The sequence below is a fragment of the Bombyx mori genome, chromosome 10, assembly GCF_030269925.1.
Source record: "Bombyx mori chromosome 10, ASM3026992v2".
NCBI classification, from domain to species: Eukaryota; Metazoa; Arthropoda; class Insecta; order Lepidoptera; family Bombycidae; genus Bombyx; species Bombyx mori.
The window spans coordinates 13632011-13652926 of NC_085116.1; the positions used below are offsets into that span (position 1 = coordinate 13632011).

The 20916-nt window shown below is 39.2% G+C and overlaps 2 protein-coding genes across 4 annotated transcripts in view; both read right to left on the reverse strand.

Moving 5' to 3' along the window:
• Positions 1–5835: 5835 nt before the first annotated feature.
• LOC101745699 (vesicle transport protein SEC20) lies at positions 5836–11059 on the reverse strand. Of its 2 annotated transcripts, XM_004921588.4 has the most exons (7): positions 10853–11059; positions 9809–10028; positions 8768–8921; positions 7465–7637; positions 6843–7000; positions 6307–6410; positions 5836–6087 (listed from the first exon to the last, which is right to left on the reverse strand). In XM_004921588.4, exons 3-7 carry the CDS (start codon positions 8906–8908, stop codon positions 5923–5925), a joined length of 741 nt encoding a protein of 246 aa, XP_004921645.2. In that variant the 5' UTR covers positions 8909–8921; positions 9809–10028; positions 10853–11059; the 3' UTR covers positions 5836–5922. The 2 variants fall into 2 exon arrangements, with proteins under 2 accessions (XP_004921645.2, XP_062526681.1); XM_062670697.1 differs by lacking the exons at positions 9809–10028; positions 10853–11059 and having other exon boundaries at positions 8768–9228.
• A 1424-nt stretch (positions 11060–12483) lies between these two features.
• Positions 12484–20916, reverse strand: part of LOC101745551 (NADPH oxidase 4) — a 42050-nt gene continuing 33617 nt past the window's right edge. Inside the window, exons 8-12 of one of the 2 annotated variants that reach the window (XM_038013407.2) lie at positions 17045–17185; positions 15908–16014; positions 15343–15465; positions 14325–14738; positions 12484–12653 (exon numbers count right to left, since the gene is read on the reverse strand). In XM_038013407.2, coding sequence (XP_037869335.1) covers positions 12530–12653; positions 14325–14738; positions 15343–15465; positions 15908–16014; positions 17045–17185 — 909 coding nt within the window. In that variant the 3' untranslated portion in view covers positions 12484–12529. Of the gene's footprint in view, positions 12654–12922; positions 14739–15342; positions 15466–15907; positions 16015–17044; positions 17186–20916 lie in introns of those variants that run through there. The other variant, XM_038013408.2, reaches the window with a different exon arrangement.

The following is a 20916-nucleotide window of genomic DNA, read 5'->3' on the forward strand; positions in this document are numbered from 1 at the left end:
AGGTACCAGATAACGGATATAAATGTAAGATTTTTATTATACACATACATATATTTAATATTTAATATACATCCATAACCCTGGAAAAGACATTTATATTTATCATACAAATATCTTCCCTTGGCGGGATTCGAACCCGCGACCCCCTTGTGTAGTGACCATGTCACTTACCACTACACCAGACGACCGTTTATAATATATGTATTAGAATTAAATGGTGGCGCAACAATTATGCCTCAATATAGTGTGTTCCGGTTTCAAGCGTTTAGCATATCCGTTTGCAATGCAACTGTGACAATGACCTTACTACTCCTTTAAATGGCTGCTGATTCAAGTAATCATCAGACCGGTCATGAGCTAATCTGTCCATGAACACTAAAATGAAGTCGCTCCTGCAATACGTAACATTAGCGACCCTGATTTGGTCTTCGATGCCACGTCCAATGCCCGGATGCCGGTCGTAAATTTCCATCAATCAAATCCAGCGCGGCCTTAAAACTATTATGCGCCGAAATCAGTCCTAATCTCTGTCGGCTGTTAGTGTACGACGGCATATTATCGTAAATGCAACTCAATGTCGTCTAGTGACCGAGGCCGGCTGGTCATCAAAAAAATACACGCGGAGAGAGCGCAGTCCCCCAATTTCGGCCGAAAATTACAGTGACAACGGGAATTCAATTGAATTCTAGTAAATCGAAGAAAGGATGATTATTCTATTAAATTATCCTTCTCGTCCCTGGTAGTTGGTGACAGAGGACACTGCGAACATACTGGCTCATATATCCACGTCCTGATTTAGCGAAGAAAAATCATGTATTCCGATTTGAAAATAAAAGCTTTTCGGGCCTCGATATCACGGCATTCGCCTCTACAAGCTCCGGTAGTGGCTTTACCCATCATCTAGAAAAATACATCAGTGGCCAATGACGACTTCTATGAGAAATACTTCGAAAACTAGGAATATTCATCCGTATTTCGAACTGATTTATTGAACCGTATATTAACACAAATTTAGAAGATACATATAGAAGATATAAGATACATATATAATAGATATGGAACAAAGGATATTAGAATATAAATTCGTTCAGAAATAGCTCAGTAGTGAAAGCTTTCTAGTAATGGGGATTATTATTGTTCTCCTCCTTGCGTCGTATTCGTCACTGCTGAGGGTCGTGACCACCCGTAGCTACCACCATCTATCTATTTTTCTAATAGTTCAAAGGATGGATGTAACAGTCGTGATACACAATATGAGACTACGGCCTTTTGTCTGGAAGTTTTTAAAGTATTCATGTTGCGGTGTCCATATTCCCCAATTTAAAACAATAAAAAACATTGAAACCTTGAAATCAAAGTAGACTCTGTCTTGCTCGCCCGGCTCGCGTCATTCCAATCAGTTCTTCAAACGTTCAGTCCAGATTATCGCTGTTGATTTTATGGAATAAGCACATTGAAAGCGTATAACGTAAATACACAAGGAAAACACGAGGTCTCATACGCAGAAGTACACTTTGCGGCTTACATAGAATATTGACTTATATAGAATTTATAGTTAATTGAACTATTTACTGAGTCATGAGTGATTATAATAGGAAATATCGGAAGTTGTTTCAGGGATTTATCAAATTAACAATACCATAATATTGCTATTACAGAGTAAAGTGGTGTTATTTTTTAAAATGTCATTTAATTTAGTTTTACGGTAAATGTCGAAAATTTCTGTATTGAAAGTCACTTTCCTTTTTACGTGTAATAGTTCCTCCCCCTACAGAATTGACTGGAAGAGATCGATTTTAGCAATAACGCCATCAAATGTTACTCTTTTAGTAATATTTAAGTTCTTTACTAATCTCTTAAAACTTGTCGTGATGCAACGGGTCGTAATAACAAACAAACTCTAATAATCGGATCAATCAATCAAAGCCGTCGTTGTAAATACTTTTGCCGGTATTCTGGAACTGTATTTTAGTTTAACAAATGACATATAAGAGCACTCTCATAATATGTTCCTAGCCTACTAAAGCAATGAGACGGTACAGTTTGGAAAGTAGGAACTTATTACAAATGTTCATGATGAAGGATTAATATTGCATAATAAAAGTGAATGCATTTTTTTTCCACCTAATTACTCGAGGGGTAGTGTACTGTGAGCCCACATAGGTATATTGTTTCGCTCCGAACGGTGTGATCGCCGAGGCATAATAAGGATTGAGATTTTGACTTCATCTCTCAAGGTGAGCGGCGCCCTTGACGTTTGTGATCTCTTTAGGCTCGTGGAACTACCAAACTACCACACCTATCTAGAAACAATAATAATAATAGCTGCAACGCAGAAATATCAACACCGTTCTAATAACAACATTGAAACTCCAATAAGTACTATTATAACTTATGATTGCAAAACGAACCCATGACTGAGTAGGTGCAATGACGCTGCCCATCTTGAATCATAAGATTAAAGTCATCATCATCAGCCTGTATCTCTTCACTGCTGGATGTAGGCCTCTCCCATAGTCCGCCACAATGAACGATCCTCCGCCTTCCGCATCCAATCTTTCCCAGCATATCGCCGCAAGTCATCGCTCCAACGGGCAAAAGGACGCCCAACGCTGCGCTTAACGGTACGTGATCTCCAGTTCAGAACACGTCTGCTCCATCGGCCATCGGTTCTGCGACACGTATGTCTGGCCCATTGCCTTTTCAGTTTACTAATATTTAGGGCTATGTCGGTTACTTTGGTTCTTTGACGGATTTTATCATTTCTGACTCGATTAATCAAAGAAACTCCGAGCATACACCTTTCCATAGCACGCTGAGCGAATTTGAGCTTACGGACCAGACCTACAGTCAATGTCCACGTTTCAGCGCCATATGTCATGACCGGCAGCACGCAAGCGTTGAAGACTTTTGTCCTTAGGCATTGCAGCAATCCCGCAATGCCCAAAGATTTAAGTATCTATGCATTATTACAATGGCTATCTTCTAAGAGGAACGCATGACTATTTAGCGCCACAAAAACGATAAGCACGTTCGGCTTGCGACCCGAACTATTTTTTTTTTTTTATGATTGAAAGTTTACTGGTGGCCCGAAGGCCTTTCCAGTTTCACCAGGACAGGTGGGCGAGCAAAGGCTCAGCCAAGAGGGGCGGGATTTGCTAACAACTGCCCGAGCGCCTCCGAAGGAGACCTAACAACTCAAGAGCAATTGTTTCGCGAATGAATCTACTACCGGATCGGAATCGCGACCCGCTGAGAAGATCCGGCGAGAAACTCAGCGGGCTGATGCATGGGTTAGGTTGCACGTCGACCTCTTTGTCGAGTTCGACGAGTACGGTTACCGGGGTCCCTAAGCCTGCCCCTAGTATTAGAGCTGAAGGCATCTAATGCAACGGTTATTGGATCTGATGGATCCGTAAGGACGTGTCTAGGGCGTCGACGGTGACTGGCTCCTGCATGATCAGGATTCGGGGAGTAGTCAGCGGCGGCAACGATAAGGCGATTATCATGACGCATATCCTTATCGAAGTATCGTTCCGACGCTGACTTCATGTATTTCCGAATTGATTCGAGGCCCAGGTCTTCGCGTAGGTCAACGTTCCTCACGAACCACGGAGCCCCGACAGCTAACCTACAAAAGCGGGATTGTAGGGATTGGAGGGTGGCGAACCCGAACTACACACACATGGTTGTTATGTGGAAAAACTGGAGCGTGCTGCCAATAAGGACGCGTGATTGGAAACAGCATCCTGAGGAAGTTTCGCTCGAATACCCGTATCTTGTAATAAACAACCGGGTTAACTATTAAATCATCGTTATGATGCTCTGAACTGCCATCTTAAGGTCGGCTTTGCGAAAAAAATCTGACCATAAAACTAATGAAAACACGAGATAAATTATTGTTCAAGATTGCTAAGCGTAGGCGAACGCATATTATTCCAGGTTAAGGTTACCAATTAAACGGTGGACACTACTGTCTGTCATTTTAAACTTGACTAACGGCTTGTGAAGCAAATCGAGTAAAGGTTGTTTTTTCATTGAAAACGTTCATAAATAGGTCGTATCTAAGGTTTTTATAGAATTCGTTCAAAAATCCAGTCGATCAATAGGAAGCAGGAAAACCTGCTTAACACACATTTATAAACACAACATCATCATCATAATTAACAGCCTATAAAAGTCTACTGTTGGACATAGGCCTCTCCCTGGGCACACGATCTGGCCGTGCAGTCTTGGCTAAGAATAGGACTACCCCATTTCTTCCCGTGGGTACCATGAGGCAGTAGGCAGATAAGTTCTCGCAGTATTCGCCCAATGAATATCAACACATGTGAGAACCAACTAATGACAGGATAACCATCCAAAAGACGTAAGTAAATGGTAGTCTAAAGGTGCAAAGAGCTACACCCTGCGGACGTCGACCTGCATTCCAGCATGGCGACTAAAGGCATACCTATGGCAAGTCAAATAAATTTATAAACGACTTCATGATGTTTATAAAAACAATGGTTAATTTCCATAAGGAGATGGGATGGCAAGAATATTCCCACCTCACCCAAAAGTTACCTATATCGTTAATCCAGAGCGGAGACTCCGCTTTAATTTAGCAATTTCAGCTTTATTTTTATTGCCCTTGCAGGTAGAGGAATATAAGACCCACCTGGTGGTGAGTGGTTATCGTCACTCGTAGACTTCAATGCTAAGGACAAAGGCAAGCCGCTGTCTACCGTTAAGTAGGTACTCTCGACAAGCCTCGTTCGAAGGACGTGTCATGACGCTCGGGAAACACCGTAGAGGGGAGCTCATTCCAAAGTGGGAAGGTACGTAGCAAAAAAGATCTCTGGAAACGCTCTGTGGATGAACGCAGTGGCTCTAGGCAGTATGGATAAACTCTATTCCAATGGCGGACGGTGCGACAGTAAAAACGAGATTATGCGGCTATCCCGGCTATCTCAAATAATTCCTCAAAGCACTCCCGATGGAACATACGGTGCAAAATACAGAAAGACAGAAATACAGAAAGGTTCCAAGCAATCCGTCAGATTCCCTCTCTTGAGGACTCCCAGCATTTTGGACGCCAATTTGGCTTTGCCCTCCAAATAACTCCTACATTGGACATTAATTACTTAAAACGTCGATCCCGAGTATCGTATATGTACAAGTATCGAATATGTACAAGTATCGTATAAGTACAAGAAGGTTACAGGAATACTCCTTGGTGATATATAGAGTTGCTTCTCAATCTACAGCAACAATGGTTATTTCTAATCTCATAAATTTTAAAAAATTCGACAGAGGACTCACTAGAGGCCTCTGTGATAACGAAACAGCACTATGCCATTAGTTACAAATGACTTTTCTAGATGGCGCTATACGAAAAGATAATGAGGTTGAAACGACCTTTTGGCCGAATCAACGACTTCATATTTCAAATGTTTTTCGTTACTTGCTTGAATAAGAATAAGAAGATATACTTCAAAAAGGATACAACAAACATATTACAACCCTATGGAATCTGGGTTCACGGAAATACTGGTTTGACATTTCATGTCCATGAAGTCGTTTTTTTAAATCTCCTGGAATCACTGCATTTCAGATTATTTTTTCTACGTTCCATAGGACCCTAGAAATAACTGCCCTCCACAGTTCCCCACAGCGTAAAAAACATGTGCTTCTTCAAACGTGGCTTCAAAGAAGAAATAATAAAGAGGAGATAAGTTGTGCTTTTGACATTATTGCCTTACTAGTTTAATTTTGCTGTAGTAGATTAGATTGTCTTAATGAGATCTCTTCGCATCGGATCATTTTCGGATTGTTGAAATGAATCACGCAGGATTACAGAATAAGTTAGACAACACATTTATTTCACAAATTCATCATAAATTGCATACACGTGTATTTCAAAACTATAGTCACAAACGATTAAAAAAGCCTCTTCTGTACAATGTACAGGCACACCGCCAAAAAGAATAAAAATGCAAAAAACATGATCACTTTGTCCGTAAATTCTCTACGTCCGTATTTCTTCAGTAGTTTGCTCGATTGCGTAATCGTTCCTGCTGTATTCTCTAATTCCGATTGTGTTCCCTAAAATATTAAAATGTTAACTACTAAGTGTACTACTCAACATTTTTGAAATTGGATTGCAACAGCAATGATGAACTATCAATCAACTGTGGACTAAAGTCTTCCAGTAAGCATCATAGTTTAAAAACAAATGCCTTTGAGATATATTTGTTTTAAAAAAAAAACTTGTGATCAAAATTGGAGCAATACTCGCAAACTAAATGGGCTTATGGCACTTACATGCACTGTTGAACTAGATGAAACCAAATTATCCAAAGTATTTTGACTCTTTTGTGTGGTGTCCGCTAGCTGCCTGCTTACGGAAAGTAATTGCTCTGTCACACCTAAACAAAAACAAACGATTGGTGTCTAAGAACCTTTCTTTTTGTATTATTATCCTATATATATTTTTTAAACTTAATAGTGTAATGTATATTCTATTCTTCTTCTTCTGCCTCTCAGTCTACACTCCTAGCGGGGTGGTTGTGGTTATGTATTGTGTTATTGCTTGGTTAAGGCTGATAGACAGAGATGGAGAAGCCTCGCAAAAGCCTCAACCGAGCAATAAAACATACACATATAAGCTATCTGAATTCCAGTTCGCTTTAGAACTGAGTTTTATGGCACAAGTTGACTAGTAGCAAAATAGCAATTACATAGCTAAAGTATTCTTATTACATTAAGTGGCTATATTATCTATGCCCTTTGTCTATTGAGGCAATGAAGAATAAACTTCAATGTGGAAATTTCATAGTATACACAGATCACTCAATCACCTGATGACATTTTGACCAATCCATCCTTATCCATCTTTTTCTTTCTTTGTCGGACTGATGACTTCTCATTATCACTACATTTTAATAAATCTTCTCTTTGTGCCTTTTCAATAGCAAACATACTATTTATATTGGCATCTTTAAATTCCTTAAGGAGACTGAAATTGTTAAAATTATATTCTTAATTTTAAAAAATACAACAGTCTCTACTATGAATATGATTCATTGTTAAAACTTAAGATGACATAGTCAAAATAACTTTGTAACAAATAATAACTTTGTATTAGAAAAACAAGTTTCGCCTTTCAAATATATATTTTTAATAAAAATTGTGGTTTTTTGCTACATTATTATGATACTACTGCTTCTTTAAGCACACTCTACTGGATTATAGACCTACTTTAGGTAGATCATAGATTAGTAAATCACAATTCCGCAATTTAAATTGACAAACTTATTGTCAAAATGATTCTTCCAAGCTTTAGTGCATGGTCCCAAGTTTTGTTGCATAAAAAGAAGGGTCGTTTTATCAAGATTTTTTCGAAAGATGAGTTAGTTATAGGATATATAGGAGGATATATATATTTTTATAGGATTTACAAAATATGTTTTAGTAACTGACCAAGCTAAAAGGTGCCTCTGTGATTCTAATTCAGTATCATATTTTGTATCCCCTGTTTCTTTACCATACAGGTATAAATTTTCTAATTCCTCTCGTACTTCCGTTATTTTTGCCCTTCCTTTTTCATTTAACTCATTTAATTTCTCCATCGACTCCCTGCATTCCAGGATATCCTAAAAAAACAAAAAATATTTATAATTCTAAGGTTTATTCCGCAAGTATCAAGCTGTAATCAAATTGCTCAGTTATTAAAAACTGTTATTGTTGTCAGGCACTTTGGTTTATTGACTCAGATCAACAACTCAAGAAACCAAGAAACCACATATACATTTTTACAATACATTTCCAATACATTTTTGAAAATTTATTGTACGTGCGTAAAAACATTGTAGAATTCCCCAGAGTCTGCGATTTGCATAATGTGAACACTAAGAACAAACATAGGCTTGCATTGCCGGCGGCTCGAATTAAGAAAATAAGTAACTCTTTTAGGGGGCTGGGTGTACAACTTTTCAACAAGATCCCACAAAACGTTCAACTACTACCTGTTCATAGATTTAAGAAAACTGTCAAGGAACGTTTGTGCAACAAGGCATATTATAAAGTTAAGGATTTTTTACTAGATGGCACTACGTGGGAATGAGGCGTTCGCTCCTGGCCTTTTCATTTTTCATTATTATTATTATTTAATTGAATTGTATTTTTTTGACTTGTTTTTTTGTATACTGTAAATATGTTTTCTTGTTTAAAAAAAAAGAAAATAGTTGAGAAAATACAAAAAAAAAAAAGCCCACTGAGTTTGTTTCGCCGGTTCTTCTCAGGACTGTGGCTTTTTTTGGAACCGGTGGTAGAGTTAATATTTTCTTTTACATTTTGACATTCAACAAGTGTGTTTTTGATGACATCCAAGTTGAAATAAATGATTTTAAATTTGAATTTGACATTGTGTAGTAGTTAACAGTGTTCATCATTTTATTTATTTATTAATTATATGAGTGAATAAGCTCACAGTTCAGTAGTGTGAATGAATTTCTTGTGCTAATAGAAATAAAGTGAATGTGAATGCAAACAATGAGCTTGTACTTAACTTTCAATACTTTTTCTTTTATTGTTCATCTAAGCTATTAAAAAGATGTCTATGAACTACGAAATTCTTAATAAGAAATACAAACTGAGTTTTTAGATTCTAGTCCTCTTCTACTTACTTTACTATTCTAATTCTACCGAATATCTTCTATGTAAAAAAGACATCTAGACAAAAAAATCTAATTTATCTAATTAATTTAATATACAAACAACATACCTGGATAATTGCTTTGACTTGAAAATGATACTTAGCCAATCTCTTCACGAAATTCTGATAGACCACATCAGGATTTTCTAATTTTGCAAACAACGATTGATGATATGGGTCCGTTGGACTCAAATCCATTTTGAGGGCCATTGTGGTGTATTTTCTATATTATCATTAAAATTTATATTAATTTACAAGTTAAATATTACTTAATCTTATTTGTTTTTAGAGAGTTTACGGATTCATAAACTTCACTATTGTCATTACAATGTCATGTGTCAGAAATGTCATTCATCATAAATCATGTCACTAGTAGGAAGGTAGAAGTAAGAAGTCCACCGTGTTTTTTATAGACAAGTTTGCTAAGTGTCCACCTGTACACAGCAGCTTCTACCTTCTATACATACACTAATCAACTAGATCCAAACAATAGCATAGATAATATGTACCTACACTTCATATTTGAGAATATTTGGTGCAAAGCAGAACATGTTTCAAAACCATCGCAACAAATTCGCAAAATATTAACTTTCTTATTTCCTACAAGAATCAAATTTTTTTTTAAAAGGATTTATTCATCAATTTTTAAAGTACCTACATTTCTTATAATACAAAATAATGTACATAGCCTATTGAAAGCAATAACGATATTATCTCAGGTTAAAACTTCATGTGATTAAGTATACCTAAAAGGATTCTATATTAATATTACTGATAGTAAGCTATGAACCCGCGCGGATAAATACCACCACCCTGCAAGTTTCTACCGCGAAAAAATAATGCGTTTCAATTTGAAACGCGGGACAGCCGTTGAACTATAGGACTAAGACTTAAAATGAAGTCTCATGTTGGCGGCATTCATCATTTGTATGGGCCGAAAGCTTATGCTCCCGTCAAAGCAAAAAAGTAGCTACTGTCGTCTTTAATAAAGCATGCTAAATAATTTAGCACTCGCAATAAACGATAGTACTACAAACACTAGCTTCAAAAAGGTACCTAATGGCAATGACGTACACATTATTAAATCTATCAAATTTAAAACGTTCTTACAGAAACTAGAAGTATCCAGGTATATAGCGTGATAGCCACGAGATGATTTTATTTTAGATCTACATTTCGGACAGTCCGATTGCCTTTCCAACGTTGTCTTTAAGCAGGTGGCGCAGAACACGTGGCCACATTTCGTCGCCAGCACGGATTTATTACAAAGATCTTGTAGACAAATTGGACAAATTACACTGAGTTTTTCATGCTGACTTTTAATATTTGTCTGAAAATAAATCCATCATAACACATAATTCGATCCAGAAAACAAAAATGCCCGCTGGGGACATTACCACTACATTAACTCCATTTTTTTCTACCTATGCTGATAGTCTTGAGAGGCTATATCAGCTTCGCCCTAACGTGTAGGTGCGCTCACGGGGCTCAAACCGGAGTGGTGCTAACACTGGCCCTATCAAGAGCAGTGCTTCGCAGAATCTACCACCGGATCGGAAACGCGACCCACTGAGAAGATCCGGCGAGAAACTCAGTGGACTGTGTCTGTGGATTAATTCGCTCGTCGAGCCCTTCGTCGCAACCGACGGGTTCGACGAGGACGGTGACCGGTACTCGTGGTACCTAAAAGCACCGTTAATAGATCAGGAGGATCCATTATGACGTGTTTTGGGCGCCGTCGACTGTTTACCATTCGGTCTATAGGATCAGGTATGTATAACTCCTAATTAATATAGGTTTATTAGACACAAAGATTAGATTGTCATGAACGCTTCACTCTCTTTCATATAGATAGGAATTAAATGTTTTAGTAGAGGCTTGGTAATGTCTTATAGCAAACCTCTTTGGTAGACTGAGACTACTTTCCCGCGAACTGACCGTCTTTTCATTGCCTTTTCTAAGGCAAAAAACCTGCTAAACTAAGCCTATAGGATATAATTTTGCTGCCACAACATACATAATTAACTACGTGTTAGAGCCTCAACCCTTCTGAAGAAACGTCTGAAGAATATCTTTTAAATCCCCCTTAACAGTATTGAAGTTGGGCTTTGTCAGTTTAAGGCTACAACAAAAACTTAGGAGGAAAAAACTTACAAGATCTTTTTTATTCTTTGATTTCTTTTTTATCTTTTTAACACGCTTCCCAATTTTCTTTGTGCTGTCTGTAGTAAATGCAGGTTTCATAATGCTAAGCAGAGGAGACCGTAGGAAGAAACATTGGTGTGGCACAGAAATTTAGCTAAAATACACTCATGAACTCTTATGCGTAAAAAAACTTAGCGTCTTAGGTGACATTTAGTTTTTGCTGTCTTTTAAATCTTGATGTTTAATTTTGAAGGTTTTACTTCTAAAATTTATTCAAGGATTAAACATAGGGTCTAAAACTCTGTTCATTCAGTACAGATTTGCTGAGCATGTTCTTACTTAATAATACTTAAATTTATTATTATCAATCTTGATAGTTGTAATACTTATATGTTCAACTTAAGTACCTATCTCTAATTATTTATTTGGGATGAAAGGATTTTTGTTGGCCTCAGATCGTGTCGGCCGGGCAAACTCTAATGCGGAGTTTACATTACGAAATTAGTGTCATGCATGTTGAGCTCAGTTTCACGAAAGTAGTTTCAATATATGCGAAAGTAATTTCGTAAAAAAATTAGTGTCGCGAAATCCACAGTATCGCAGTAACCATGGCGCCGTCAGCATCAAAGCTATATTTTGCTATATTCAATGTAGCTAAAAAAATGCTTATATACCTATGAACTTAAAAAAAGGCTATCAATAAAAAAAAAGTTGGTAGATTCGAGGATGGTCAACAAGAAGGCATTTAGGTGCAATGAAGTTAGTCTCTGAATTAGCAGATGAAGATCCTGAGAGTAATAAAAACTATTTTCGAATGAGTGAAGATAATTTTGATTTTTTACGGTAGGTGTTTCGGGTCCCATAGACACCCTTCTCGCTGATATTCATTAATAAGATCTATTTTATTTTTCTGTACTCCATCGTTGGTTTGCCATTTTCAACGCTTGAAGCGCGTCCGAACTAACAATACACACGTCCGCACAACGCAGGCCCTTTCGCGACATTAGTTTCACGTCGCGTTTACACTATGAAATTAGTTGCATGACACTAATATCACCAAAAAATCGCGCAGGGCACGAAACTAATATGCATGCATGAAATTAATGCATGCATTACGAAAGTATTAAATTACACGTGAAACTGTTGGTAAAACTAATGTCACGAAATTAGTTTCATGCCACTAATTTCGTAATGTAAATTCGCCTTAAGGCTTAGCTATGAGGGCAGGATGTTCTAAAAACTGCCCGAGGCCCGCAGTCTCCAATTACAAAGCGTGTATCACAGTTTTTATCTATACTTTATAGAATATTTTCTATAGTCAACAACGTATTTTTTTTTCCTAATGGATAACGGATCGTGAAATTCTAAAAGATAAGGGATTTAAAAACATCTTAATATTACAATAATAATATTCCAATGTAATGTGATATATCAATAGTTCTGCAACTGTGACCCTTTAAGCTTGACACCCAGGAAAGAGATGAGCTATGATTGTACACCACATAACCAATTTTGCTTTTGAATTGACCCTCCGGTCGGTGATGGATCCACGATCTAATGTTATAGCGGGTCGTAAATGACCCACCCAATACATAAGTTCAATTCATATTAAAAATAATTAGGAAATAAAACATGTTTCGTTGTTATTCAAAATGCATTTAATTGTTGATATTAAAACACAATGCCTCATGAAAAGCTTTCATGAACGAAAGTAAACTTGGTCTTCGTAGTGCTAGACGTGTATCCACATTTGTGTCTTAATGCTTTCACTAATTTCTTCGGTCCGCAGCAATATAAGTTCAAATGGCGTCTGAAAGTGGAAGTAAAATTTTAATACTGATCAGCACAGTTCATACATCTAAGTAATTAACATGATCAAAAATAACCCTATGACACTGTTTTATTTCCATCTCAAGTAGTGTTTTGGAATTATGTAAAACTTAACTTGATTAACATGTAAAACTTTCACAAGTCGCACGCAAATCATGTGTGCATAATGCGATTTTTTTATGTTCTCGATAGCTTAAAAACTACAAGGGCGGGATGATAAGTAACTAGCCTAACAATAAAACGCTTAACTTTTCGTGATAAAATTAATTTTATTTTTCGACATAGTCTCCGTGAACCTCTACAGACTTATTCCATCTTCGTTCTAAAGCAGTAATGCCTTCCATAAAATGATTTCTTTCGAAGTCTGCAAAATACTCCTGTACAGCGGCTATGACTTCATCATTTGTGGTAAATTTCTGTCCGCCCAAAAAAGTATTGAGCTTAGGGAATAAGTGGAAGTCTGATGGCGCTATATCAGGCGAATAAGGTGGGTGATGAAAATTATCTAGAAGATTAGCGTAGTATTCTCCATTAATCGTTTGACCTTTAGGAAGGTAATCTATCATCAAGATCCCATCTGCATCCCAAAAGACGGAAGCCATCACTTTTCCAGCCGACTTTACAGCCATGGCTTTTTTGGAGCCGGGCATCGCGATTGCGTCCACTGTTTTGATTGAATTTTTGATTCTGGCATGTAATAACGAACCCATGTTTCATCTGTTGTTACAAATCGACGTAAAAAATCGGCATTATTACTCTGAAACGGTCCAGACATTATTTTGACTTTTGCACCCGAATCTTCTTTTGATCGTGCATGAGCAATCGTGGCACCCAACGGGCCGATCGATGACTTTTTCATATTTAATTCCTCACTTAGGATATGATGTACCTGGTCTTTAGAGATACCTGTAGTATCAGCTGTATCAGATAACTTCAATCGTCGATCTGTTAAAACCATATCATGTACTTTCACGACCATTTCCGGAGTCGTGACGCTTTTTGGACGTCCGGGGCGGGCTTCATCTTGGACACATGTACGACCACGTTTAAGCTCAGCCACCCAGTTTTTTACTATGGCATAAGAAGGAGCACATTCACCCTAAGCATTATTTAACTCGTCATAGATATCTTTCCCCTTCATGCCCTTCATATGAAGAAACTTTATCACCGCTCTTTGTTCAATTTTATCCATTTTGAAAACACTTGACGAAATATATTTTCAAATGACAAAAAATCTATAAAATTTTCACGCCATCAAATTCAAATTTAGAACACAGGTAGCCAGAGATACGAATTTAAAAAAGACATATATATTTTTTAAAGTTTAACTTTTTAAATAGTAGAGGGTAGTTACTTATCATCCCGCCCTCGTAGCTCAAATTTGTATGGAGTTGGAACAACATCCCTAGCGGCAAACGTAGGCAAACGTTCCAACCGCATACAAATTAGAGTTAACTTTACGCTATCGAGAAGTTAAAAAACTCGTACTCACAGAACAAGTGCACCTAGAATCCGAGTATTTATTGGCTTTAATAATGACAAAGGAAAAAAAAACGGGAATCAAACACGGGCCCCGTGGAACAAATTCATTTGATGCATTACGTAACTTGAAACGAAATGAAATGTTCATGTAAAAGAATATAAAACTCACTCTGGATAGAAATGAACCCAAAAACCGAATACGCGGTCCCAGTATGGCCTGCCTCTCAGTACTCTGCACCCAAGCACGGGATACTCTTTGATCACATCACAACTATTTCTGGATTCTGCTTTAGTATACGGACTTCTCTTATTCGGAGTCAGTAGGGTTGTTTTTTCGTCATCGGTAACATTATCTCGCACTACATGAGTAAGACTTCCTTTCTCGTCGATAGAAACGGTGTGAGCTTTCGTCTGTACATTGTCTTTGGTTACGTAAAGCTCCAGATGTAGTCGATCTGGTCGATTCGCGGTTCGAAGCTGTAATATAGTTTTGTTTGCTAAATCTGCGAGCCACGCGAGTTCGTTTTCGCTTCTCACTATCCATATTAAATGGACTCTGCCGGGAAATCGACTCCGTGGGTTTCTGGAAATAGACAAAAATATCCAACTAATCTTTAATCTACATTATAGGTACACAAAACAATTTCGAAACGGGATTATGTAATAATAGATGAACTCAATTTGTAAATTGGCGTAATTTTATAATACATGCATATTTGGTAACACCACCCTACAGCAGTCATGCGTTCTAGATTTCAAGTTATGATGATACAGAAGAGATGCCAAGTATCAAAGTGTCGGGAAACTAGACATTTATTTCTATAAAATGTCGACTTTAACTTTATCTCTCAAGCGACCGTTTTCCGTGGTGAATCGAATCTCTAACACCAAATGAAGTGAAAACACACCAAAGAAAAGTTACGTATAAGATTGAAAATTTCTTTTGGGACTATAGTTGTTTGAATGATGAGGACTGTGTGCTTAGTGCGAGTTTTTTAACGTTCTCGATAGCGTAAAAGTTAGCTCATATTTGTATGGAATGGGATGGTTTGCGTACGTTTGCCGCTAGGGGCGCTGTTCCAACTGCATACGAAATTGGGTTAACTTTTACGCTGTCGAGAACGTTAGAAAACTCGCACTAAGCACACTGTTGTTTCAAAATGGCGACAAAATGGTCGAATACATACTGTAGCATATGATGTAAAACCGGTACAAAAGGCGTGATTCCAACTCCGGCAGCCACACATATGGCGACTTCACACCAACTGACGCCTTCCATGGGACTTGAAAATGGACCGTCGACCAATATACTGGAACACAGTTATATTGACTAGTGCTATCGTCGAAATCAAAAGAGAATCACTCTCAACAATTAGTTTCACTTTAACTAATAACGGATATTAATATATAATGATAATATTAAAGCTTATTAACAGCTAAAAATCTATTCAACGGTGAAGAAACTGATAAAGTTAGACTGTTTTGTCTATACCTAATTAAATAAGTATATAATAGATTTTCTTTATACATTGTCCCAGACTTCACAACCTAATACATTACTAAAATTTTCCTCTTGTCTTGTTTTTAGACCAGCGAAAAAATTGTTAATCTCGAATTACTAATCGATGTGTCCTCATCTTGAACACTATTTTGGGAAACGCGAAAGGAAATATTTTAGAGTTAAGAAGCAAGAATAGGAAAGTTTTCTAATTGATTAAGATTGGAAACATTCTTCAACAAACAAAAACTCACTTCAAAGTATTCGGTCTTGTATAAAGCAACAGTTTCTCTAAGGCGTCAGTCCAATCGCCTTTAACTCTTATCCAGACTATAAAGTATCTTTGGTTTTCTGTAGGAACCTGGGAAATTATAGAGATATTTTAAATCACAACAAGAAGATGGTAGTTTACGAAAAATAATCGACACCTCATAGGCCTTAATTTCGACCAGATAAACTAATCGGCAATCTTATGAGTCCGCGCGGGTAGGTACCACCGTCTTGCCTATTTCTGCCGTAGAACAGTAATGCGTTTCGGTTTGAAGGGTAGGGCAGCCGTTGCAGCTATACTGAGATCTTAGAACTTATATCTCAAGGTGGGTGGCGCATTTACGTTTTAAAAGTCCATGGGCTCCAGTAACTACTTAACTCCAGGCGGGCTTTGAACTCGTCCACCCATCTAAGCAATAAAAAGAAAAAGAAAAAAAAAATAGTTCATCACTAGACACAGTATAAAATTAACACAAAATTAACAGTATAAATTAATTCAAAGAGGGTACAAAAGAAACAAAATGGGTCTTTTTATTTATTGCCTAGACGGGTAAACGAGCTCACGGGTGAATCGGTTATCGGAGCTGATAGACATCAACAATGTTAATACCGCTACCTTACCTTACCTTGAGCCATCAAGTTCTACAGTAATCTCAGTTCTATAGCAGAACGGCCAGCAACAAGCAAGATTGTTATAGCTAACCGTGTGGAAGAACATTGTTGAAAATTAGGAAATTAAAATAAGACATGATTTTTTTTAAGAATTCGGCTCCAACGCCTTTGGCATTGATTTTGCCAATTTTACAAAATTGACAGGTGCTTAGAAAGGAAAAAAAATACTAAATCTAAATACAAATAAATTTGGTCAGTTCTCCATACGCGAATCTGAAGACATGACTTAAAGGTTTTAGTTACCAGGTCATAAAATCCCTGTTTTTTTTTTTATATATAACCACTTTGTGACCTCGCCAAGTTTTGAATAAGTAGGTAAAGCAACGCTTGAGGAACTTCGTTTATTCCTGTCAAGATACGTTGATCTATCAACAAATCACCGAAAATCGCTTCGAACCGAAAAGCGTTTACGCGTTAGCGCGACATTAATAACTACCAACTGAAATTACCTTGACAACAGTGAAAGGATGCCATTCTATGAGCGAAGAATCCAAACACTGCAACAGCACGTATTGACCCGCGCGACATTTGAACTCCAAGTCGGGGCAGCTTAATTTCAAGCTTATCACGCGACCAGCCATGTGAGCCACCTCGGAAATTTAATTTTGATTGTTATTATAATAATTAAAAAATATTAAATTATTTGGATTTGTTATTTATTAATAAAGATTAACATTAATTGGAAATATATGTTTATTATAACTAGTCAGGTCATAAATTCTGTCACATGTTTAATGTAAAATAATTGAAACAAGTTTATTCATTATGTAACCATTCATATACCAAAATGAACTTAAAAAAACATAGATTCTCATGACACTAAAGTTTATTCAAATTGACCTCCGTGATTTTGAATACAGGCCTTCAATCTGCGCGGCCAGTCGTCTATCGCAGCACGAACGAGGTCCATGTCAATATCGGCGGCTGCCTTAATCAAGGATGTCTTGAGTGACTCCGAATTGGTATGACGCTTTGAGCACGCCTTTTCCTCCAAGTGTTGCCATATCTTGTAATCTAACGGATTCAAATCTGGACTGGATGAGGGCCAGTCTTCGTGCCGGATGAAGTCGATTTCACACGCCGCCAGCCAGTCTTGTGTGCTCTTCGCTCTATGAGCTGGCGCCGAATCTTGTTGGAATACCCAGTGCCTATTATTGAACATGGTATGAGAAACAGGTTCCACAAGGTTCGTCAGGACTGTATTTTGATACACAACTGCATTCGTTTTTACACCTTTCTCCCAAAAATGTACCTCTGTTAAGCCCCAATAAGAAACTCCCAACCATACCATGAGCGAGGATGGAAAATGACCTCGTTGGACACGCGGAATACGGTTGCTCGCTTCTTCACTACTGTGCGCGTACACCTTATCATTTTTTTTGTTGTAGCTCTCCTCTACGGTAAAAATTTTTTCATCCGAAAAAAGAATTTCCGGATATGTTTTTCCCGCGTACCGCTTCAACAAAGCGCGGCATCTCTTCAGTCTCAGGTCCATTAGACGAGCATTCAAACGATGTCCTGTTTTTCTTCGATATGCCCGAAGGCCTAAGTCTTCATTTAACACCCTTTTCACCGTGGTTTTGCTTAACCCCATCTGAAGGGCCAACAGTTTCTGCTTACGTTTGGGATTTCTTTGAATTCGCGCCTTCACAGCTTTTATCACTGCTAGAGTCCTAACAGACCGAGGGCGACCACTTCTTGACCTGTCATCTACACTAGAGTCTTCATTGTATCGTTTGATGGTACGATAAGCGAATCTTTTGGTTATATTCAAATTTTTCAGTATGTTAAAAAATTGAATTGGCGCGTAACCGCAACGATGCAACGCAATAACTGCAACACGGTCTTCTTTAAGCGTCCACTCCATATTTAAAAATGAGTAAAATTCTAAAAGTATACATTTTTATTTTCATGAACAATTCGAAATTCGAATTCAATAAACTTTTTTGTGGCCAGCATTGTAAAAGAAAAGTTTTTACTGTGTGACAATACTTATGACCTGACTAGGTATATATTATATATATTTATTATATATATTTTTACAATGGCACGCGTATTTTTTTTTTTTTTTTTTTTTTTTTTTTTATTGCCCTTGTAGGCAGACGAGCATACGGCCCACCTGATGGTGAGTGGTTACCGTCGCCCATGGACTTCAGCAATGCCAGGGGCAGAGCCAAGCCGCTGCCTACCGCTTAATACTCTCCACAAGCCTCGTTTGAAGAAGGACATGTCATAGCGCTCGGGAAACACCGTGGAGGGGAGCTCATTCCATAGCCGGATGGTACGTGGCAAAAAAGACCTCTGGAAACGCACTGTGGATGACAGCAGTGGCTCCAGGTAGTATGGATGAACTCTACTCCGGTGGCGGGCGGTGCGATGGTAAAAACGAGATGCCGGTATCATCTCGAACAATTCCTCAGAGCACTCCCCATGGAACATACGGTACAAAATACAGAGGGAACCGAAGTCCCTCCGCAGACCCAGAGGTTCCAAACGATCCGTGAGACCGGGATTATCGACAATCCGAACGGCCCTCCTCTGTATGGAGTCAAATGGAAGAAGCTGGTATTTGGGAGCCCCGGCCCAGAGATGGGAGCAGTACTCCACGCGAGGCCGGACTTGTGCTTTATAAAGCAAAAGCCTTTGTCCAGGCGTGAAGTACCGCTTCGCTCTGTTGAGGACTCCCAGCATTTTGGACGCCAACTTGGCTTTGCCTTCCAAATGACTCCGAAACTGGACATCGCTCGAAATGTCGACCCCAAGTATCCCAATACTCTCGGAAGGTTGCAGGGATACTCCTTGGAATTGCGGTGCCATGACAAAGGGGTCCTTCTTCGCAGTGAACGCGCAAACTTGTGTCTTTAACGGGTTGAATTGAACCAAGTTCAATTCACCCCATTTGGAGACTCGCCCCAGAGAGTTCTCCACTTCAGACACAAGTTTTGATCGTCTCTCTTGCACCACGCTCCGAGAGAGACTCTGATGGCCGATATATCGCGCATCCCCCGTGCTGTCATCCGCATAGCAATGCATGCCATCAATAGACAGCATGTCATTGATATACAGGATGAAAAGCGTGGGGGAGAGCACCGAACCTTGTGGAACGCCAGCGTTAATGGTCATGGTATCAGAACAGTCACCGTCTACAACGACCGTGATGCTCCGCCCATCCAAAAAGCTAGCGATCCACTTGCAGAGACCCTCGGGGATTCCGTAAGATGGTAGCTTCGACAGAAGTGCCCTATGCCAGACCCTGTCGAAGGCCTTCGCAATATCAAGGCTCACAGCAAGAGCCTCGCCCTTGCTCTCCAAGGCTTCAGCCCACCTGTGAGTAAGGTATACAAGAAGATCGCCAGCTGAGCGACCGTGACGGAAACCGTACTGTCGGTCACTGATCAGCTGGCGATCCTCCAGATACTTCAGGAGTTGTATATTAATTATTCGCTCCATCACCTTGGAAAGCAAGGAAGTTATCGCGATAGGCCTGTAGCTCGATGGGTCCGACCGGTCACCCTTCTTGGGGATAGGGTGGACGTGGGCAGTCTTCCATGAAGACGGAACCCTGTTAGCGCAATAAGAGAGGCGATACAAACGCGTTAGCGCAGGCGTCAGCTCAGGGGCGCACGTTTTCAGAACCACTGCAGGGATGCCGTCTGGCCCGCTCGACTTATGGACGTCCAGGAGTCGGAGTTCCCGCCTGACTGCACACTGTGTAAAGCAGATCTCCGGCAGGGAACTATCACACCGGAGGATGTTCGGTGGTGTGGCACCCCCGTCGTCCACAGTCGAGTTCGAGGCGAAGAGTTTGACCAGAAGGTCAGCCTTCTCTTTCGCACTATGGGCCAGACTGTCATCGGACTTGCGTAGTGGTGGGAGACTAGACCTGCAAAAGTTACCTTCTGCAGCTTTGGCGAGCGACCAAAAAGCACGGCTCCCAGAGGGATAGCTCTTCAGTCGCTCGCCAATTCTAGCAACGTGCTCCGATTTCGCCCTGGCAATAACCTTCTTGTAGGACCTGGAAGCGGCGTTATATTTCCGCCTTTCCTCTGAGATGTTAGGATCCCGACGTCTCCTAGCATCATCCCATGCAACGTATGCGGACCGCTTGAGGTGTGCAGCATCCCTGCTGGCATTGTTATACCAGGGTCTGCTGCGACCCCCAACGGGCACTTCAGAGGAGGGAATAAACAATTCCATCCCCTGGAGCACCACGTCTTTAAGACGGTCCGCACAGACGTCAGGATCAGCAGAAGAAAAGCAGAACCGCCCCCATGGGTAGGATGCGTAAAACTCACGCAATCCATCCCAATCTGCTGACAAA

Bases quoted from the DNA above. Each gene is read 5' to 3' on its own strand.
- LOC101745699 (XM_004921588.4), bottom strand. From the start codon at position 8,908: ATGGCCCTCAAAATGGATTTGAGTCCAACGGACCCATATCATCAATCG. The intron at 7,001-7,464 runs GTCAGTTACTAA...TAACAATTTCAG, and splicing joins CAGAGGCACCTTTTAGCTTG to TCTCCTTAAGGAATTTAAAG. The intron at 6,411-6,842 runs GTGATTGAGTGA...GTTTTTGTTTAG, and splicing joins ATTGGTCAAAATGTCATCAG to GTGTGACAGAGCAATTACTT.